The sequence below is a fragment of the Ictalurus furcatus genome, chromosome 10 (assembly GCF_023375685.1).
Source record: "Ictalurus furcatus strain D&B chromosome 10, Billie_1.0, whole genome shotgun sequence".
NCBI classification, from domain to species: domain Eukaryota; kingdom Metazoa; phylum Chordata; class Actinopteri; order Siluriformes; family Ictaluridae; genus Ictalurus; species Ictalurus furcatus.
Window position 1 is genome coordinate 1,726,376 of NC_071264.1, and position 24,270 is coordinate 1,750,645.

At 42.9% G+C, this 24,270-nt stretch overlaps 1 protein-coding gene across 1 annotated transcript in view; it reads right to left on the reverse strand.

The window, feature by feature from the left end:
* Window positions 1–24,270, reverse strand: part of syt7b (synaptotagmin VIIb) — an 85,230-nt gene that overhangs the window by 31,340 nt on the left and 29,620 nt on the right. Inside the window, exons 2-4 of the mRNA XM_053634328.1 lie at window positions 14,863–14,966; window positions 5,773–5,858; window positions 4,975–5,109 (exon numbers count right to left, since the gene is read on the reverse strand). Of these exons, the coding sequence (XP_053490303.1) occupies window positions 4,975–5,109; window positions 5,773–5,858; window positions 14,863–14,966 (325 nt within the window). The remainder of the gene's footprint in view (window positions 1–4,974; window positions 5,110–5,772; window positions 5,859–14,862; window positions 14,967–24,270) is intronic.

Genomic DNA, 24,270 nt, shown 5'->3' on the forward strand with positions numbered 1-24,270 from the left:
AAGCGGTGTAGAAAATGGATGGATTTCTTTCTTTTGAATCCAACATCATCGGTCTCTCTCTTTTCTCGTTAAAGTCGACTTGCTCTTCAGGGCCACCGTATTGACGACGAGCCCTGTACCACTGCTTGGTGCCCGCGTGCACTCAGTGCACTGCTCTGATGATGCGAACCCTGCAGGAGATCGGCACCAGCCCAGATCAGTGTCTTTTACAAAGTAAATGAATGTCAGCGACTGCCCTCATCTTATTATTTCACACAACAGCCGTATAAAAAAATAAATAAATAAATGAATGACTGATTTCTCCTTTTTCATGCTGGTGAACGGATGTGGGGGGAGAGGGAGATTCAGGACAGATCACACAATCTATAAATAAATAATGAGTATCTACAGTAGTGTGTTAGTTTGATTAGGTGTGTGAGTAAGTACAATCGGTTCTGAGTGCACAAGCAAGAACTGCTCATTGTATTCGTCCACGTGGCTGTAGGGATGGCGCCGTGTTGCGTTGCTTTCATAAGGACATTTTGGTGTCCATCAGGACATTTCATTTACGTCTACGAGAAACGTTCGTTGACGGACAGCAGGCACGTGAGAATCGGCGACGTACTGAATTTCATCATTCTTTTGAAAAAGAAAGCGGACCTTTTTGACGGGACATAACCGTGTGTCTGCTCATAGGACGGTGTCTGTCTACACGTTGTTTGCATTCTGCGTCTCTGGTGTGTGAACTCTACAAGGACACTTTGAGCCACAGGAAGCACTGGACTCATTACGCAGTGCCCTAAACAACTTGCATAGAAAATAAACCAGCATTTAAAATAAATAATAAAAATAAATAAAGAAGAAGAAGAATGCATAAGCGGATATTTCTATGCACGATTTAAAAGGGAAGTTCAGCAGCTGAAACAGATTGATCTGTTTTTCATTCTCATATTAAATACGACACGCTGGAATGTGTTTGTCGTGCAGCTCACTGCATATTTGCTCCCGAGCATCAACGGTTTGAATTTTTATTTGATTTTTTTTGTTATAAAAGTGTGGAAAAAGTATCACGCTCTTCCCAAAAAGTAAAAAAAAAAAAAAAGTACAAATAAAATAAAACCTGCAATGTACGTCAATATATATATATATATATATATATATATATATATATATATATATATATATATATATATATATTTTCTGACAAATACCAAAAGAAATCCTTTTGAAAGCAACCTTGGTGGTTAAAAGACGCCAGATTCACACTGCGTGATTGGAGCGTGTGTGTTTATAATGGAGCATTCTTTTCATCATTTTAATTCAAATTATATAAATAAATTTTTAAAAAGCAGTTCTTGGTAATGGATTCAGACGTTTTGGATTTGATCGTGTTCCTTCGCATCCCCTTCACTCCTCCAGCTCAACTTCCTCCCAACAAATCCAACACGTAGCAAACGCTGCAGAATTCACCGCTGTCTCGGAAACGGAAGTCCGGCTACATCCGAGTAACTCGTACAGGATCTTCTTAAAAACAGAACCGAATTACCAGCACGGGAGTGAAGGACAACGCGAAAAGGAGGAGAGAGAACCAGGAGCATTGGAGGATTGAAGGAAAGACCGAAGGCTTGAATATATACACAGTAGTGATAAGAAGAAGAATTCTGACAATGTTATTAACAAATAAAGGGAGGGAAAAAACCGAACAACGGATTCGGCTACATTTCAGGTGTCTTTCCAGGCTTCGCAAATCCGTTAAGATTCACCGAGAAACTACACGAGCTGGCCTTTAATACGTTCTCGATTAGAAAGATCGTCTCCTTTTGGTCGAGATAGTATTAACACCAGAACCGCATCCATCAAGTATTGCAGTTGTATTGTGATGCTGATGATATACATCCACTTTAAACTTGCATGGATGGATAGCAGGACCGTTCCCTGCTACAGTACTGTCTAACAGTGGATTCTGATGTAGAGATTTGTTTTTGCTTATGGAAGCATGAGAAAGATTATACGCTATTTCCTCAAAACCCCTTCATCAAACATGTCCCCCGTTTCCTGTGGAAAATGCTTAAAAAGCGGCCTGTATCTTGTATCTTGCCCCTATTACTGTCACTCACTTGTTTGGCCTCAAGACGCCGGAGTGCATGTGGCTCTTGACGGTTTGCCACCTCCCGGCCTTGCTGCTTCCTGCCTCTACACTCCTGGAGCTGTCGCTGCGACTGGGGCCGGCCCCTGTCCCCCCACCCGCCTCGCACCTCTCCAACGAGCCACTGCAAATGGCCAGGAGAACGAGAACGGGACGGACGGACGAACGCACACAAAAGAAGAGACGGACAACAAAACAAGGCAAAGAAGAGATATGAATCCATCAAATTCGAGCCAATATTTGGCGGTGGTAATCCAATTCTTGTTAATATACTTTTTTTTCTTGTTGAAAGACAGGTTTGTCAAAAAAGTGTCGTGAGAAGAAATAAATGTGTGAATAAATAGTTCTTAATAAAGCATGTTTACGGCCTGGTCATGTCAGTCTTACAGTACGATGCGTGATGCAGGGGACACGTCACAGGCTAACAGCTACCTTAAGCTACGCGAGATCGTTCTCTGTGGACTGCAGACGTGAGACGATGAACCAATCGGGTTGTTTTCAGCACGGATTTGTGGTCCGGTACAGCATTTCACGCTCGGTAACGATCCGGAATAACTCTTTAAAGATTATAACGACTCTGAAATGCTGCTCCTCATCGGATGAGGCTCAAAACGAATAAAAGAATGACAACGCCACCAAACTACCTGGAAGCTAAACTCGGAAACAAAAACAAACAAAAAGAAAGAAAGAACATGTACTGCTAAAAAGTAAAAAATAAAAAAATAAAAAAAAGATAAGATAGGGACGTAGCTGAGGGTAAAACGCAATGTAAACGCCGTCCATGTGTCAATTTACACCTTAAATATTGTTAACTTCCATGTTTTAGGTCAACCGTACAATCAAATCACAGCAAACGGTTATAAGCTGTCAATCAAACTGTTTGCGGTCGCACCAACGGAGGCGACGGACGTTTGGGGTTTACCCGCTACGCCCCCAGTTCAAGAAGGAAAACACAGCCAGTCGAATCACACAGAGGGACAAAACTACACAATGAAACCTGCAGGGAAAAACAAACAGCCATGAGGAAGTTAGTAACAGCAGCAACATGGATGCTGCCCACTGGATTGGGGTTAGGGGTTAGAGTTATGAGGATAAGATGTCAGCCGAGACGGCTGTAGAGAAGTTGTTGTTGCAGTTATTCATTAAAGTCGACTTCCTTCTATCAAAATGACAGAACGGACTTTAGTGACCTGACTCACGAGCTCCTCACCGACGTGTGTTTATTTTTCGTAAGCAGATGAACACTCGATTAAGAGTTTACTAACTCAAGCACGGCTGTTTCGCGGTTATCCCTAAGTGTGTGCGTGAAAGAATGTTTATCATTCTTAAAATGATACACGATGTGCAATTTAAAAAAACAAACATTTCGTTCCCTAACCAGCCGAAATAATTAGACTAAATAACTAGATAACACGACTTCCAGTTTGCAATACGGAGAAATGTGGAAATGTAATGATATTAAACTTCCTTCCAGTTTATTGACATCGTTGGATTTTTCAGTCAGCAGTGCGAGCGGAGCGTTCGCCTCCAGATGTTGGGGGAACAGAGGTTCTAATTAGAAAGTCGCTCGGGAGACGATGTGGGGTGGCGCCAGCCTTTCCCATGCCAAGGTTCTCCATCTATTATAGCCTGCTTTCAATTAGCAGCTGATTTACCGGGAGAGTGTGGCGAGAGACAGGACTCTCCTTCTCGCCGTCTCCCCGATAACGACCTCAATTAAGCAATTAAACCAGCAAGCCGAGGGAACGTGAAGCTAACCCTCAAGCTTTGCTCTGGATAGGCATTAAGTCTGCCCAGTGACAAGTGGGATTAAGTCTGCTCGACTATGGCGTGTTTGAAATTTTAATGAATCACTGCGTACAGTATATGATGACACAAATGGCCTTGGAAAATGTTTCAAGTACACCATTACTTTTCATGTTATCATACAACGTTTTGGGCACAAGACTTCCTTCCCTTAGGAGGGTGTAATGTCATGGTAGCAGCCGGTGCTGATGTCCACCACCCAGTGGGCCAGTCTCTGTTTAGACCAACCATGGTCCTGGAGATCTAACTTCCTGAAGACTTGAGCTCCAACCATAATTGTGCCTACCTGACCATCTCGTCATCGCCTTAAGAAGTTCTTGATCAACGACAACAGATGTGTGATTTTGGTTGGAGATGAAACCTGCAGGAAGGTAGATCTCTCTAGGCAGTGGAGATCCTTGTCTTTTCCCACGGTTATGTTCGAATTGCCATCATCCAGACCCAATTGAACCGTACCACTGGGCTTAATGAGAAACACTCAACAGGTTCCCCATTCATGCAATCGACTGGTTGAGAAAAGAAGGTTATTTGACATTGCACAGGAAGCCTGGAGACAACCACCGGGTTACTCCAGACTCAACAAGCCACCAACACATCCAAGGCATGAAGTTCTCCCACTCTTTTTGCTGGAATGATCGTTAGTCTTTAGAGAATGCTGTGACATAAAAGGAAAAACACACTTCAGGATGTGCTGTTGGGGTGGTACCGGCACTCTGCTTCACGTTGGGCTGTATCGGACCACCCCGAGCATTGATTATTTACCTACAACACCATGGCCCACCATGTATTATTCCTTTCTTCCTAGCTGAAGTAACAAAGACGTCAGTCTGGTTCTCAACACTGTACTGTCAGTACAACGTAAACAAATTATACTCGTGTTTGAATTAAAAGCTGCCCATGGCGGTAGACCCGGACTGTCGGACCGGAACGGCAGGGTGAAGTTAGTTACAAGCAGCCGGTTAGAGAAGAAGGACGAAGGCTTACGTACGAGTTAGCTACGGCCCTGCGCTGACGGACGGAGACGCAGACAGACGGGCACTTACTTGGGCGTTAGACGTGGGTCTCCGTATGGAGCATAAGGAGACATGTTCAAGAGGAACTCTTTAGGAGGGTAGGAGCTCCACCGCTGCTGAACATTGCTGCTGTCATTATTGTTCCAAAAGTCCCTGTCTAGATCACTGTAAGCAGAGAGAGAGAGAGAGACAGAAACCAACTTTTTTGAATCATGAATCAGATTTGTTATTATATTAAGTACCTTTCTGATCATTTCTACTCACCTTGATAAACCTTCCGATCATTTCGTCTTCGGTTTGAGGAAACAGACTTGTACAAACATAATTCATGCTTTCCAGTCATGCTAATTTGCTCACACAGTCGCTGTTCCTGATGGCAATGTTCAAGATTTGTTAACCACGTTGCCGGGAGGGGGGGGGGTGGGGTGGGGGGGTTGGGAGGGGAGGGGGTTTGGGGGTTGTATATAAATAGCAGTATTCTGCTATTTTAGGTAAAAAAAATCCTCCAAAGCGCATACTATTTTGCTCGTTTGAAAGACGCAACCTTACATAGACACAAATCTTTAGTGTATCCCAGTGTCAGATTGCTGCTTGTTCTGCTGATATGGAATTATTTAATGCTCGTTTAAATATGGAAGCACAGCCCCATCATCTGTGTGAGGGCTTCGTATCGATATTCACTGTGCAGATTTCATACAAATGACTTTATTAGATCAAAAACAACAACAACAAAAAAAAAAACACAGAGCCGTGCTGCTGCATTATCATGGTGTCCCTAACGTCAATGATGGATTTTGAAGACACACCCACACTCAAGAAGGACCTTACTTGATGGCTTTATTTTCGCCCCGGCCTCGTACCGACACCGAGTCCGGAGAACTTGCTGTGTCCAAACTTGGCTTATTCCTCTTCCCCTACAGAGGAAGACAGACATGGAGAAAGATTTTTTTTTAAATTTGATAATTTATTATTGAATTATTATTTCTCATATAAAAGCACATATAAAATGCCTTGCATGCGCGCTCACACACGAACACACACACACACACTTTTGTCACATTTCACAGCATTGTATTAGACACTTGTACATGCCATGATTTCATATATGAAACCTTTAGGATTATTCTATTCCAGTGAAGAGAATTAAGGGATTCTCTCCTCCAAGAAGAAAATGTCCAGCGCACATACACTCCTTCACATTTTATGAATGCGAATCGAACGAACGGATGAGTGAACGATCTTTTTAGGCAACTTTCAGACTTCCCATTTGGCAGAACAAGGCCCTACGTGTGTTTGGCCTTTTCAATTTGCTATAACGATGTTACATGGTGCGTATACAAGGCCTCTTGTCATCCGAATCCATCTCCGCTTAAGTGAGTGAGGGAAGGTTTTTTTTTTTTTTTTGAAGCATCAACAAATCCATGTCATATACCTGTACTACTGCACTACACTTTCATTTCCAGCAATTCCAGTGTACAAGACATAAAGGATGTGACCCGTTCAGTAAGGATCTCTTTAGGGATTCCAGCTCAGGGGATTATGCAACACCGTGCCTCGGCCCCGATATTCACAGAGAGTGCTCCACGTTACATAGTCCACGGGGACTAATATGAAGCAATACTCTCAGTGCTAACTGGTCTACACACACAGCTCAGTGTTCAGGGTATGTGCGACAGCTGATTTCATATGTCATTACCAATCTAACTCCACTCTAACCAAGTCCTTCCTTCAAGTGCACACAGAGCTACAAAGCATGGACACGACCACTGCAACCATCTGAGCAATGTCCAGTGGCAGGAGATAAATGGAAGGTTCTGCAACTAGTGGTTTTCTTTTGGAACTAGGGGCTGCCTGTTCCAATGTGTGAGCTAGTCGCTAGTGTGAGCTAGTTCCCTTTCCTGAGTACCAACAGCATATAGTCCTTACCTCACCTCATGACTGGGATTTAACAGTATCCATGCCCTTATGCAAACAGCTCATAAAAGGTTCCCGCTACGTCACACTCATCAACTCATCGCCGTTTACACACATAACCTTCCGTTCTATTGTACTTCCTTTTGTTCCAGACCAGCGTGCTTTTTTTTGTGGATAAAGTGGGGGTTGTATATTGACGTCATCACATGATATCCCAGACAGCATTTCCCCAAACAGAACTCACAATAAGTGCCGATGCTGTACTTTATTGAGGATGAGAAACACTCAAAGTAGTAATACTGTATTGAGAATATAATTGATCAATCTTCTGTAAAGGAACAATCTTTTATTGGAGGATTAGAACCACTCAAACGACTCAAATCACTGAATAGACTCAAGAAAATCAGTGCTAGCGGAGGATCACCATCGCGCTTGGGTCACTCGGGTTGATGAAAACGGCCGGAGTGTGACGTAGTGGGAACCTTTTATGGGCTGTTCACATGGGGGCGTGGACACAGTTAAGTCCCAGTCCATAGATGAGGTAAGGACTATATGCTGTTGGTACTCGGCAAAAGAGCTAGCTCACGCGAACACGTCACTAGTTCCAAAAGGATAAAAAACTAGTTGTAGAACCTTCCGTTTTGCTTCGTCTTAACCGAAAGGTGTGAAAAGGCACATGCCCAAAAGGTTTCCTGTTGCCCCAAGATGTCTTCTTTGGTAACAATCTAGTGGTTCTGCGACCAAAGATCTGTCCATGTACTAGTTTGGTGTTTGATCCAGGCAACTTGCCTTCGCATCTCCGTTAACAAACTTGGTAATATTCCGCAATATACTGCCACGACACCATTCTGTACTCCTTGCACCTGCGGTTAAGACATTATTTAAATAACAACCTGGAGGCAACTGTGTACCCGTATGCCAACCATATTCACCATAGTGTCGTACGCTTTCTGAATCAGCATGTGATCTCCTAGAGAATAAGAAGCAGCCACCGAGAATACATCAGGGTCTGGCTTTTTACGAGAATCAGTCGTACTGCGCTCCTCTGTGTTTAGCACTTCTTCGTGCCATTAACAAGTCTTGCCAACCGCCAACTACTGTTTGTTACAACACTGTTAAGGAGCTTATGGTCATCTTTCCAGGGGGCTGAGCAGCCAAGCCTTCTGCCCATTTGTTGCTCACTCCAATTGCGCAACTCTTGTTGTGCATGACATAGAGGTTGACTATGATACTTTGCCTTGGCCGTCCATTGTTATAAAGAAGTAGAATTTGATATGTTCAATGCCTTAATTTGTAGTCTAAGTGAGGAAACCAATGAAGCATCTTGCTATCACAAGGTACTTTGTGTTATAGTCTTCTTCATCTCAGCCTTGTCTGGTATTTGCTGTTATATGGCGGCTACTCTATTGGGATCTACTCCCTTTTCACCTAGACATTCACTACATTACCTTTCTCTCTTACACACACACACACACACACACACACACACACACACACATACATCGCTCTCTCTGGGATATTTCCATTGACATGTTTTCCTCTAGCTAGATAACACAATGCCTAACCATTCCCCCTCACTATCTCAAAACCAATTTCTGACTGTTTGTGGTTTTTTAAATAAATATAAAACTGTTGTTTTCACAACAAGATTAAAAATGGTCATGTTGTTCTCTCCATGAAGGATACCTGAATGAAAACTGGCTCCGAGCAAGAAACGAGTAAAGTCAGGATTAGTGATCCTGAACGTACCATGTGAACAGTTCCGTTATCAATGCCGGAGAAAGACTTAGTTATGGAAATTCTGCAAACAAAGCGACTTTATCAAAACCTCAGGGAATGCCCTAATGCGTGACTGCTTTCTAAATCAGGTGAACGTTGGTTCTGCGGTATAATGTCTAAACTGGTACCATGCATTTAATCAGAATCCCACACCCTTTAATGTCAGGTGGGCGGGGCTATACTGAGGTTGCTTGCTTATTGCACCAACATTACTTTTATGAATGATTCATACATATGAATAATATATGGCCAACAGTTTCTGCAGACAGTTGTATAGAATGTCTTTGCATGCTGTAGCATTACATTTTTCCCCGTCACTGGAACTAAAAGGCTCAAACCTGTTCCAGCATCACAGTACCCTTATTCACAAAGTGAGCTTGGTGTGGAGGAACTTGAGCATCCTGCACAGAGCTGTGACCTCAAGGCCTCCTTGCCTGACATCAGTGCCTGGCCTCACTAATACTCTCGTTGCTGTATGGACAAATCCCCACAGCTACGCTCCAAAATCAGAAGAGTGAAGCATATTATAACCGCAAAGATGGGAATAACTCTATTAATGCCATGCCTTTGGAATGGGAGGTTCAACAAGCAGATACGGGCGTGATAGGTCAGGGGTCCGCATACTTTTGGTCCATATTTGCTTCATATTTCCCAATGCCCAAAACAAGTCTACACTTTGCATGTAGTAAACATCACAGTTTTAGCTTCTCAGACCGTAAATATTATTTAAGCGCGAGTTCGTAATCATCCATTCAAAAAGGTAAATATGATCAAATATTGTATTGTGATAAACATTAGGCTCGTATTGATATTGCATCACAGGAGGCACCCAATAGCAATCAAGAAACCCAATCTGACTAAACCCCTCATGTATTCCCAGATGAGGCTGACCCAATTACGCCTCCCTGAAGGCCATATAAATTAGAATTATTATACATGACCTCCTGGGGTCTACCTGCAAGTGTGGTACTGGAGGATTGGGAATTTGCATGCCTTGTGACAGATCATCAGCTGACGTTAAGGTTTGGTAGTGAATTGTTTCTACATAATGCTTAAAGTTCACAAAGTCAACATGAAGCCACAGGCCTACGAAAGAGAACCAGAACAATACTGCCGCTTTAAAAGAACACAGCGTCTTCTTGCTTTCTTCCTCGACGTCTTAGAGCTGCCAAGCCAAAGTGAGCAAACGCAGGAGAAGGGCATTAGTCACAGAGAAGACAAATACCCCAAAGCATCCTCTGACTCACAGCACTAAAAGGCTACTTTAGAACTGTAGAGGTACTGTACAGATGGGAGAACTTGTGAGAAAGGCAGCCATCTTTCTTAGAAGACTCTCAGCCCATGAGAAACAAGATTCGATTTTCTGAGGTCCTGAAATGTTATGTCTGAAGGAAACCAGACAACAAAAAGTTTTATCACCTGGACAATTCAGTGCCATGAAACATGGTGGTGGCAGCGTCGTTATTTGGGGAGGTTTTTCAACAGCATCTTGAGAGGTTCCGCAAAGAGGAATGCTAGAAGATCCCTAAATCTACGCCTGGAGATATTGTAGCAGCATAACCCCAGTATTTAAAGCCTGTAATCACTGCCAGGGTGCTTAAACTAATAAAAATAATGTAATTCCATTTTGAATAAAGCTGTAAAGCAACTCAATAAGGAACACTTCCTGAAGGCAGCTTCTATTTTTATAATGAAAAGGAACTGATATGAGGAGAGATAAAACAGTGAGTCAATAAGCAGCGCTGATTGTAGTAGTATTACTTGTCAATAATCGGTTACTCGGTTATTTGACCAATTGATTATTCGTGGAAAGTAAATTTATTAGAGTCAGTAATGAACGTTAAATATGTCACAATGACAGGATGTACTGTATATTTGAGTTGTCAGGAAAATCTCGTCCTGTTGGTGATGTTCTATTAAAAAGGTGTGACTGGCTAACCCTAGCCACCTAAATAAACAGGAGGTGCACATAATGTCAAGAACTTCATCACCATCATCATCTAGACTAAATATGCGTTTACGTAACAAAGATTTGACGTGATGAAGACTGAACATCTAGAGAGCGGGAAATTCAGGAGGACGCGCCCTGAAAGATCACAGCTGCCAGAAACGGCGTAAAAGATGTTAAATGATTTGAAGAGGGACGAGGAACGAGTGGCGCATTCGCACTACTCCAGCAGCGGTGTCGAAATGTGTTTCCTGCCAGGACGCAAATTACTCTGCAATGATCCGTCTGATGGAGAAACACACCACGTCTGACAACGGAGGGCAGCGACGGCGCTGCACACGTATTTATCATTCAACAACAGGTGGTGAGAGAGAGAGAGAGAGAGAGAGAGAGAGAGAGAGAAATGCATTCTTGTTTAGGAATCACGTAGCGCAACCACATACGCGTTTTTCATAAACAGCGTCTGCTATAGCGTCCTCACACAACAGCATCCGCGAATCTGAGAATAATTGGTGCGTACAGATATCAAGTGAAGGCTTTCTTTCGCAGACGTCAATGAGGAGAAGATTTTTTATTTTTTTTCAACTGAAGTGGGAGATATATACACACACACACACACACACACAGACACACACACATACACGTAAGGGGGTCTTATGAACCACCACTAGTGTGCATCCTCCACCTGGATAATGTGACGGCAGACATAGTGCATCAGAACTCCCACCACACACCGGCTATTAGTGCAGAGGAGACAGTGATGTAGCCAATTCAGAGATGGGGATTATTAGGGGATGATAGATATGGGCCAATGGGGGAATTTGGGCAGGACACTGGGGTTATTCCCCTACTCTTTACCATAAGTGTCCTGGGATTTATAATGACCACAGAGAGTCAGGACCTCAGTTTAACGTCTCATCCGAAAGACAGTGCTGTTTTTACAGTATAGTGTCCCCAGCACTATACTGGGTCATTAGGCCCTACACAGACCACAGGGTGAGCGCCCCCTGCTGGCCTCACTAATACCATTCCAGCAGCAACCTTAGTTTTCCCAGGAGGTCTCCCATCCAGGTACTGGCCAGGCTCAACCCTAGGAGATATGGCTCTGGCAACATGTCAAGGTTAACGCTTGGCAGTGCTGGGATTTGAACTTCCGGTCAATATTCCAACGTACACAGGTGCTGAAGCACAGGATCAGTTATCTGACAGACAGATGATTGCGACATGATTGCATTTTGGCACTAAATGCAAGTCTTACCCTGTCCCAGTTCGACTCATTTATCATCATTTTTACACCGTTTCCGGCAGCTGGGATTTTCTGCACGGCTTTATATATTTCATAAAGGAAGGAGGGGGAGGGAGAGATGACGGTCGTCTTATAATACTTTATTCAGATAAAAATACAGTGCGAATTCTTATTCTGTGAGTGTCTGGTAAAGTCTGTGGAATATTCACCACCGACAGCTTTGACCATCATATCCTTGGATTAATGCAAATGAGTAAACACTCACCCTCTCAGCCTCACAGGGATTTTTGGGGGTTTTTTTTTGAAAGAGAGAGAGAGAGAGAGAGTGAGAGAGAGAGAGGCACTTGTGGTTTTCCATCAGATGCATAGTAGTTCTGATTAAACACTCAGTCGGCTTCACCAAAAACCAGGAGGAATCGCAGAATGCGGAGACGAGAGAGCGGGGAAGAAGAAAACTCAGCGGGGGAAGAAATCTCTCAGCGGGGGAGAGAGAGAGACAGACTGTGGAGAGAACGAGAGAGTAGGAGGAGGAGAGACGGAGAGACATGAAAATGACCGGATGAATGGGTTTACAGAATTTGCAATAATAAGAGAACAACGAGAGAGGCCAGCGAATTAACATGTCAGACACGGGGGGGAGAGAGAGAGAGAGAGAGAGAGAGAGATGGAGGCTAGAGAAGAAATGCTGAGAAGAGCACAGATGCTTTCACTGTCGGAGACACTGAAAACCGTGCAGTCCCACTCAGTCATAGCCCCCGCGGGGTCTGTCCTCTTCCTGTCCATCAAGATTTAACCCTTTGAGACCAGCCGCCTAAGCAGTGAGACAGCAAGAGAGACATGCTTTTCCTCATGTGTGAAACCGCAAACAGGCCTCGGTTTATTAAAGCGGACCGTTTACTTCCTCAACAAACAAGAGGACAGAAAGCCATACAACTGTCTGGTGAAAAAGTCAAGAGCACAAGACAGAAATTCAGTTTTCGGTTCTTGTGTTCCATCTTGTGCGAAAGATCATGCAGGTCAAGGCTGTCAGGAGGGACGCTTCACGCTTCAAAATACGCTTGTGGTTCTTTTGGTTTTGGTTAATGTTCCAAGTTACGTGTTAAACGTTAATCACGTATTCCCCATGTACGAGCTGTTACTATAGAAACAATACCGTATGTTAAATGTAATATGTTACAATACAGAAAAGCCGCACACCTTTGGGAAAATCAGATTCGAAAATATAACAACGCTAAGGTACGAACTCGCACGCAGCCCATAGCAATGTTTGATTGAGCCATGCAAACTAGCAAAGACAAAAGACGTGAGAACACGCACGTGTACACGCATCTTAGCGTGTCAAACCTGTTCCTCACCACCAGTCTATACACTTTTGGTATTTGGAAGACAGATATCACCTATATAAGGGGTTGAATATCTATTGATTTTTACTAGCTCGATACTAGGCATGGACTTGTCAACTAGTGGTCTTTTCCATAGTTAAAGTTTCACAGTTTCACATAATGTGCATCTAAACAGTTCTGGTTTAAGGTCTTGTTCATTTTCTGCGTCGAAAGTTTTCCTATCAATCCAATATAATATAAACATGCATACAACAGTATCCAGATGTTATGGGAACTGTGCTGGAGACGGACACGTACAGTATACGTAAACAATGCTGCGCTAATCAGAACTGCAGAGCAATTCAGATACTTGCAGTACTTTTGGAAACTATCCTCCTCCTAACCTCCTACAGTACGTTAACACGACATTATGAAAAGAAAAAAAAAGTGATGAGTACTTGGCCGCAAGGGCTTCCGCGCCAGTGCTTAAATGGTGTAACATGACACACGTATTTATTACCGTGCACGTTCATTGCCCTGATTTATTTCTTGTAGGTGCTAACAATGGAGTCTACAAAAGCAGTCAGGGAAATGCCATTCGTAGCATGTTAAGTGAGAGAGTGATAAACTGGCCTAAAAATAACAACGTCTACAATCAGGTTTAGTTTTTAAAAAAAACATGAGGGGGAAAAAAATGTAATCGTGTAATCACGTAGTTTCTTTGGGTTTTTTAAAAAAGATTTTAAGAGAGGATCCAGTAGGAGGGAATTAGTTGAGGAGCTTGATCAGATTTACCTCCTGACAGGAGATGAAGGCGGAGCTCGAATTTATTTGCTTTTAAATCGAAGCTCTCGTTGACCCAAGATCATCTGTCGCTTGGAAAAAAATCAGGACGATCAGCCAGTTTGTCGCTGCTGGACAAAAGGATTGTTTATGTCCTCCTCAATTCCCGAGGTACTGCAGAGAGCGAAGCAGGAGGTGAAGTATGGCGGTGATGTCATAGGTTAAAAGTACAAGGTTGCCTTATACGCCCTTGTTGCCTGCCACTCGGCGATGCCAATCAGGCAGTGATGTGGGGGGGGGGGGGAGAGGGAGAGAGAGAGAGGGGGCAAGAGAGAGAGAGAGAGAGAGAGAGAGAGAGGGAGTGGGGGAGAGGGAGGGGAGAGAGGGGGAGGGAGAGGGAGGGGGAGAGGGAGAGGGAGAGAGAGAGGGTAATCCTATACTCTGTAATAATAGGAAGCTGCTAGGTGCCTGCAGGGTGTGGATATGGACCAGAGCCCAATTACCGAATGTAATTAAAGCCTGTGTTCATTTAAGCCACCTACAGTCCACCCGTCTGCTTCTCTCCTCCCCCTTTCTCTTCTTCTCCTCTTTTCTCATTTCCTCTACTTGTTAATCATCCATCTAGAGTGTGATTTCCCCCACCCCTCCCCATTCAGTTCATTACTGTTAATGAAATTAATAAAAAAGTGCCTATTCCCAAAAAATTATAAAAAAAATAAATAAAATAAACAAATAAACAAACAAATCCACCCTGCTGTTTCCACTTCCATGCTGTAAACCATTTCCAGGTTCCATGTTCATTTACCTGTCGTTGAACAGGCCTATGGAGCTAGCCTGTATGATACAGCTAGTCAAGTCAAGACGGTGTTAAAATAAGCCGTCACCTATTTAGGGTTTACCGTGAAACAGGAAGTGACATCACTCACCAGTCTGCGTTGGCACCATCCACAGACGCCGCAGAGCGCCACGAGCCAAACAATACACACGGTTAGACCGACTGACACAAGGAACACGCCCAGCGACAGGGAACCTGAGAGAGAGAGACAGAGAGAGAGACAGAGAGAGAGACAGAGAGAGATGGTTCTTAATTCAAATCAATGCACACATCACATCTTTGTATCATTTAAGTTTTGTAGCTCAGGTAAATATTAATCATCTTTAACCCTTCACACCGTATTCATACAGAAGCAGCGACTGCGAAAGAAAAGTGAACCTCAAGGATAAACCCCAGATCTTCTGAAAAGGTGTAATAGATATCATCTGTACATGGTTTTGTCACATGCTCACTTTCCCCTCGTTCCCCTCTCCTCCCTCTTCTAAACCAAACGCGGTTTCATTTCCAAATCTTTCAGATTTCTGATGCAGCGCCGATAAACACGGTGCACATCTGTAGATGATCGTGAGAGAAGAAAAGAGGGAATGATACATAACGTGGGAGAAACAGGAGACGGGCATGAAAGGAGAAAGTCGCTATATCTTGAGACAAGGAAAAGAACAGGGAGAGGGTGGAAGGAGGAGGTGGAGAAATGGGAATACATTATTTCAGAAAAACACACAAAATGGAGTGAATTATGGTGAGTGGAGGAAGGAACCAGAGGGTGGGAGAGATGCTGGGGACGATTGGAATCGTTGACAGCTCTCAGAAATTCTACTCTGACAACAAAAAGCAAAAGAACGACAGAGAGAGAGAGAGAGAGAGAAACTTAGGAAATGAAATAAGCCTAACTTCTCTTGTTGTCTACAAACAGAATCAGGTTGCAAGCCACATGGTAACATGAGAGAGAGAGAGAGAGAGAGAGAAAGAGAATAAGAGATGAGCCGGTCATCTGAAAAGACACTCTTTAATAATGTAAAAAATAAATAATAATAATAATAATAATAATAATAATAATAATAATATGCTCCATCTGCAAACTCTGAGCTAAACTTGGTATAAGGCTCTATACGGAAGCTGACCAGCATCCAGGCCGAACACGCGACAGAAGCGCCCACGGCCAATCAATATCCGTGTTTATTTACATGCTGACTTAACAGCACTTGAAGCTTCAACCATTTTAAGTAACCTTGGAGAAGTGGAGGTCACTTGTTAAGCTCTAAATGTAGATTACAGTACCGTAACGTTCTGCTCGCTGGAATAAGAAAAATAAAACAACACCACCACAGTATTAAGAATCGAACTTTTGAACTATAAATTCAGCTATGATCTTGTCTTGTGGACGATATGTAAACATTTGTTATGTGAAATAGCTTATTCAGGACAGGACTAAATTTTAAAAAAAACAACACGGGATTTTTATGATCCGTCTTATTTGAACAGTATTAAAGATTTAGCAGATTCCACAAGGGGTGTGCAAACTTTTGGGCACAACTGTATCGCATTCCACTTTCCATAATTTCACTATTTTACTTCGCAAAGGCGTTTAACACTCGATACGAATCGGCAGGTGGTCTTTTCGACAGCGTGGACGCACAACGTTAACTATATAAACAGCCTTCTAAACCATGTGATCAGGAGTAATCCGTAAGAGCCCAAAGAAAGCCAGGAGGGACCTGCAGGAGGGAGCTTCATCATCGACGGGACCGTGCTCCTGTCAGGGATGGAAGTGTATTATATGGCATGTTTACTATTACAGTAATTTATGACCTCCACCTACTTAAAGTGAGCTGCAAAGCCTAGATGACCGAGTGCTTGGCGTATCCACGGTACGCTTCCTGGCATCTTGCACTGTCGCTACAGCACAATCTGCTGAATCATCGCTTCCCACCTGCTAATGAATTCATTAACGCGACTAAGCCGATTCGTTTGTGTGGAAGCCATATTGTTAAACTGGTGAAATAATATTCATGACAGTCAAGCTGAAATATGTTCTCGCTGTATTAGGCTAGTATTACATGCTGATTCAAAGCTTCTTCACATTACCTATCCACTTATTTGTTTATTGTCTGGTTTTGGTACACGAGACAAATCCGTCAATCAGAGCGGTATAAACCACGTATCATTCTGCTTCAAGTTAAAATAAAGAAATAAATAACGATAAATCTATTCTAGTTTCAATAGTTCCAGAGTGCCATTAAATTAAGATGTTAGCCTTCTTATCATAGGGTTTCGCCTATTTAAAACACACACACACACACACACACACACACACACACACACACACACACATACAGGAGTACTGATTATCATTGGTTTTTTGGCAGACAAAAGTTATTAAATGATAAAATGATTTCCTCAAAGTATCCGTCTTAATCCTTGGTTACTGCTTTCCAAAAACAAGCCATTTTGGATATTAAATCCTGACTCAACGTCTTCATAATTAGCTTCCTACTGCTACTTTCTTGGACTCAATACAAATTCAAATTAGTAATTAGTAAAAGCCAAAATTGAAAGGTGTACTTCTACCGGTAGCGTTCCCACCACGCCTCGCTACTCGCGACTCGGCCAAAAAATAAAGTCACCTTTACAATCTCGTCTGCATTTTCACCGTCAACACGGCAGCTCTGTCAATCAATCGATCACAGCTCACATGCACTTTCTTAATTTTTAGTGCCCTTGCCTTTTAAACTCTTCTTGTATCCTTCCGCAAAGCTTCTCACAGTACTGTTCTGGAACGTTCTCCCTTTCCTCCTGACAGAGCTGGTGTAATTCAGTCAGGTTTGGGGGCCTCCTCGCTCAGACACACTTTTTCAGTTCAGTCCACAAGTCATCTCTGGGATTCAGGTCAGGGCTTTGTGATGGCCGCTCGAATACTTCACTGTCTTTCTGACCTCCGTATTTCAGGATCATCCTCCGTCCTCGTGGCACCATCTGTTTTCAGAAGTGCACCAAACATGTTTCCATAACATGATACCGCCACCACCATGCTTCACAGTTGGGATGGTGCTATTCGGACCTTCACGCTGGTCTTGGAGGAAAAGCATCTTTGTTGTGTTCTTTGAGGTGATGTTGGACTCTCAGTGGTGGATGCCCAGTACATACTTTGGAACCGGATGCCTCCAACTCCTTCACCAGCCCCTTTGTTGTTGTCTGGGGTTCAGAAACTTTTGGAATTCCTGAACGATCTGTAGTATCCGTGTGGTCCACAGAGGCTTGTAGCTCCACAGTTTTGTTTCTGAGGTCTTGGTTGAGCTGGTTGGCTTTTTTCCATGATATCAAGGACAAAAAGACACTGACTTTAAAGGTAGGCCCTTAAATACAGCCACAGGCGCACTACCCAATTAACCCTTGTTATGACAACTTGCCAACCAGAAGCTTCTAAAACTCATCACATCAAATTTCTGGAATCTTCCAGAGTGTTTAAACAGACAGGGAAGGGGGAAAAAGAGAGAATAATATAAGATTGTGTGAGAACCAGAGACCAGGATGAAAGAAGCAGCCATGATTCCTTGACAGAAGAAGAGGAGGAGGAGGATGAGGACGATGAGGAGGAATGAGAACACAGTATTTGAAATCTCTGAAAAGCACACCAGGTGGGTAGAATTATGGAGGTGCAGGAAAGGGGAGAAGGAGGAAGAAAGATGGGAGGAGAAAGTGGGTCATTAAGGTGCATTTTCCACCCGTTCCACTTTTGATATCCAACAGTGCGTAGGATTTTATTTTATTTTTTAATGAGTCAGGAGAGGAAAAGTGCTCTATAATATGATGTTCCTGAGCTGCTGTGAGGCACTCGGGTAATTCTGTAATAGTGATTCACGGCCAGCGACATGTCAGAGGTTATACGTGCGTCATACGCCAGCACAGACTTCGGTGCGACTTCAGGCACAAAAGAAGTCTGGCTACAATGTGCTTGGCAGGAGTCGCAGGCAATCAGAGAGAGTGAGAGACTGTAAGAGCGTTAGGATACTTATTATTATTATTAGGATGCTTTTCATTCATGAATACTTTCGAATATTTATATATTAATATCTATATATTAATTCATATTCCCATTCAAACGGAACATAGTGCCTAAATGCTAGTGCAAACCGACTACGTAACCATGCCCATACAAAACGGCAAACGCGCCGTTTAACACAATACAGAGGACTTGCAAGTGTTGAACGGGAATGTTTTCTGTCAGAACAATGAGAAGTTCACTGCCACATGACCAACAAGCAAAAGGAACTGAAGTCTGGCCTGTGTGGGGGAACTGACCAACTAGAATTAGAGTAGAAACCATGGCGAACATCAGAAGGGGCTACAAACACTGACTAGTCAGACATAACAAGACTAATTACAAAGAACACATGAGAAGCTGCGCAATGATCAGAGTGTGTGGCCAAGCCAAGCCAAGCCGGGTCAGTCCGTGTGGGTTTCCTCCTCGCTCCCAAAACCAATATGTAGATTAGCTGGTCTGAACTTGTGTCTAAAGACAGCATTCAGTAGCAGTAATAATCCCAGCAGTTACGCAAGGAACTTTTTTTCCTTTCGACAGGTGCTGAGACTAAAGCTTCCAGCGCAATATAACGTATTACTATGGGAGTCAGGATGGCCAAGCTAATGGCCAAACGCAGAGAACTACAGGAACTGAGGCTCATAATCACATTATAGAGCATGCATTACTTCTCAAAGGGGAAACTAAAAGGCTTAAAACACAGAGGTAGCAAGGAGCACGTGGGGCTGAATAACTCCAGCACTATAGGAAAATATTCAACAGTTACCTTTTACCTCTTGCTTCACCGTTAGTGACCAGCTCATGGCTACTAATTTAATAAAAAAAAAAATACTATTAGCATTCAAAATACTACATTTTAATATTAATAACTGTCGGATTTGGTTTATTTGTTTTATTTTGTCCACAATCAAAATGTATTACTAAATGTTTTGTTTATCAGCTCTGTTGCACTATTATTATTATTTTTTTCAGTACACCGACTCTACATAAAGACTACGACAGGTCATGGAGTCTTCACAAACACTCCCCAAAGGCTACAATTCCCAGTCCAGCGAGCGTTCCGGTCCTCGGATCATGATAAATGGCTGCGTGTCATTTCTCTTCGGCCATTTTTCAGCTGCTGCCAAGAAAGCCTTGACAGGTTTATGACAAATCAGTGACATGATTATTTGCAGCCTAGTCTTAAAAAAAAAAAAAAAGCCATGGTGAGTGGATCTTCACTCCGACTCGCTCAGCTGTCTTAAAGGAACGTCCTCGATCATCCATGTTCTCTCACGTGTTAAGCTATGATATGGACTAGGAAGCGAGGGAAGAAATATATTTTTATGTAAACAGTGTGATGCAACAGCGAGTGTCCTCACAACAACACAGAATAGACATTTTCATGGCGCTGGATTGTCGATCCATCCAGGCTGTATTCCATTCCAGTCCCATGTTTATTATACATGCAGTACACTGTATGCTCGAGAACATTTCACGTGCGTCCGACGTGTGAATCAAATCGAAATGACCAAAACAAAAACACGTACACCATCAACGTACGCCGTTACGAAGCACGTTCTTTGGACCCCCCATTTTCAATTGGCCTGAAACGCAAATTTGTAATCATTCGAGATCATATGGTTCCAACTGACAATTCTTCAGATATTGGAGTTGTAAACTTTGAATATGTTTATAGCAAAAATAAATAAATAAGAAAATAAATAAATAACCCTGTATGGCAGACTTTCCTGACATCCGGTAGTATCCGAAGCAGCTCAGCCTTGCAAAACAAAACAAAACAAAACAAGGACATTTGATTAAAACCGACCCTCCTGAACGTCCTATGCATCTTTGCTGGTAAACATTAGCGTTTCTGGAACCAAACCAAGCACACGGCAGCGCCCGCGCTTGCTGGAAGGCATTCAGACGTTCAATTACGAGGTTCAGTCGCTTCGCCTTCCTCCAATTTCTAAATCTAATCTTCTGGACTCTGGTTCCCCGAGGGCTTCTTCATTAGGTTTTTCTGATTGCAGTGGCACAGAATGCAGGTAATTGCTATTGTGATATCACCGAATTATTAAAGAAATTGCATATTTGTTGTAAAGCACTGATGTAACGTCATAGTTTTTTTTTTTTTTAAAACCTCCAAACGTTTGTGGGGTGATGTGTGGAGGAAGGGATTTGCCGTCTCAGACGATGCTGATGTGCTCTGAATGTTGCTGATGCACGTCCCTCAGGCCAGCGTTTGATAAATCTACATCATTGGCATGGCACAAACCACCAACCCCATACATACACACACACCCCTGATGGAGGTTTGGACCATTCTTAATTCACAGCTTCGTTATTCAGTCTATTTTACCATGCCTCGGTCAGTGCCTCACTACACTCGCTCAGTTAGGTATGAAGGTGCACTGGGTATCATATGTTTCAGTACTACACGACAACATTAGCCTAAAGAACATAAATGTCAAACATTTTTTTTCCTTTCTCTTACCTCACTGATGAAGATGGACAGTGGCCAGACACACACACAAAAAAAACAGTATGCAAAATTTATGTTATAAATCCCTCTGCTGCAAAACAGCTAACGCAAGCGTAAAAGGCTTAAAAGCACTGCGACCTTGACTCCTCTTCAGCAGGTCAGACTCAACCTTTTATTCATCGTTTAATACAAATGGCACAAGTATCTCCCTGTCCACTTCCCTATTAGCCTCCTAACACTGGATAACTTAAACACTTCTTGGTATGTTTGTATACGAGACATTAATGCTCAGATAACATCAAGTTCCCTCATGATATTGTTCAGCATGATGTCAGAACGTACGTGGCTCCCGCTAGGGGTTGCCAAAGCGGATCATTGGTCCGCATATGTGATTTGGCACTTCCTGATGCAACCCGCTCATTGTATCCAGGCTTGCACCACTGAAAAGAAGAACAGATGCAAGTACAGGTTATGTGGTTTTGTTAAAAATCAATGCAGCAGATAAATCTTTAATATCTGTATACCATGTTGATATTTCTGTAAAGCTGCTTTGAGACAATGTCTATTGTAAAAAGCGCTATACAAATAAAATAAAATTGAAAATTGAAATTGAAATCAAAGGGCGGGGCATTATAAAGAAACATCACGCAGACAAATCAGGCAATTGGCAAACAAGCATAAACTGCTGCGAGTACAGGTTATTTAAAAGTACTAGTTTGATTGCAAACAGGTGAGTTCCATTAGTAATCAGGTGATGAGCAAGGACAGACCCTTGACTGGAGGTCATAAAAGACCTCTGGATGATCATTCCAGTAGGTTCACAGGATCAACCAATTTCCTGCCTCACTCTCTGAACTTATCCATTGGTTAAGAAGGACATCCAGGGTTCAAACTAACAGATAGCACTAGTTGTTGTTTTTTTCATAAATGCTAATATTTGAGACATTGTGGCACTTGTTCTGACAAAATGTCCTCTGGGATACTGAAGTTCTACTTCAGTACTATACGTAAACCAAGAAGGGCTTGCACCTTGTACCATGGCTTTGTCCTTGACAACACCCTCTTTGTGCACGATATAGCCCAGGAAGGTTACGAGACTTTGTTGAGAACTCACTTTTCTCTGCTTTGGCAAAGAGATGGTTTTGTATAATGAGATTCGGCAACCTTTTAAGGGGTTGAACGTGCTGGGTTAGACAGTCGGAGTACATTAGTACTCCAAATGAATCAATCAGAAATTTTCCTACCATTTCTCTGAGTACATTGCTCATTAATGAATGCCTGGAAGACAGACCAGCCTATATGGCATTACCGGGTCTGCATAGTGAAGTGGGGGTCGTACTGAAGGCTTCCATTTGTCAATCTCTCTGTGTGCAGGTAGGATGCATTCTCTGGATTTATGAATTCAGCATAACATTCGGGAATCAAATTCTTGGCTGGTCCATAGACATGGAAGCTATGGTGATTCAGTGGCAAGCAGCAATGAGGGGAGCAGGTTCACTGTTTCTCATTCAGAGTTATTAGAACAGTTGGAGTTATTACAGGATTCCATAACCAGACAACAGATCATCTCCTTGTACATCCCAGATGTAGCTGGTGTGAAGGCATAGCTTACTATTTTGATGGGTTATGAACCACCTACTAATTGGTTTTCTGTACAATGCGTCAACATTAGAATGGAAGACTTTAGTGGATGTAGTGGAATCCTAGATGATTATCAGTATTGGCATCTATGGAGTTTCTGGCCACCTGATTGTTGATGAGCACTGCAAGAGGAAAGGCATTGTCTGAACGCTGGTCCATGACAGGAATTTGGAATTGCTTGGATGAAATGGTACAGAGGATATGCACAGATGGAAGATGCACTCTAAAGCATTGTGCCACATTTTTATTGGGTTAGGCTGGACCCCGGGGAGGCACAGGGGGCTGACCAGGTCAGAAACATTATAGGCCTTGGTTGATAAGGTTGACAGCACATGGGAAAGAGCTGTGGTGACAAGCTCTGTGCATATGCTTCGGAAGCGCCTGCAAGGATTGGTGGGGTCACTAACAATTTTCTGGCCGTGTATCTTTTCCCCAGTGGTGAACAGTTCGTAAATAGATGCGAGCTGGAATCCAGTGGTGTGGATTACTCATTCTAATAGTTTCTTGGACTGAGAAAAGGAGTGGGATGGAGAATGTGAGTACTCTCAGTGATCAAGCTTCCTCAACTGCCTCAGAAACCCTCTGCTCTGCCTTCTTGACCAGGCATGTGATGTTCATAATAGTGCAGCAGCTGATAAACACAGGTGGGTGTGATGATTGACCTCTGATGCATGTTTCAAGAGTTTTGAAAGAGCATATGACGGCATGATCATATACTTTCATCCAGACAGGACTAGTGCATTCAAGTGCTTGCCTGGCGAGCAGTGAGATGAGCTAGGCTCCTTTGTCTTTGTCAGACTCGATCTCCATTGTGGTAGGAAACCTTGGAGCTTTTTCCATTATTCTGGTCAATGACAATTCTGTTATGGGACACAGAAGCCTGTGACCCGATGTAGCGGCTGGCAAGGCTTGCTAGTGTAGGAGGATTGCAGAGATCTGCTGTTGCCATTCTACTACATGACCTTGAAGAGAAAGGGCTTGGTGGAGTTTGCTGAAGCTTGCCGCAACCATATAATATCTAGCAAATTCTTTATGTATTAGGCCATAGTATGCACACACCTAACAACACTCCATTAGCAAGTCATCCTGAACAAGAATGAACGCTTGAGAAAAAGGTATTCTAAGCATACTGTAAACTAGATGAACTTTTGTTCTATAAAGATACACACCTGCCATCGTAAGGATGCCTGATTTCCATCAGGATTTGAAAATCATTACCGAGAGAAGCTGGACAACATTGCTGAGTAAGAGGTGATGAGGTTAAGAGATGCCCTACTTCCTGAGGAAAACTGAGAGGAAAATTCACATAATGTTCCTCCAAGCAGAGGCCTATTTAGACCAGTATAAGACTA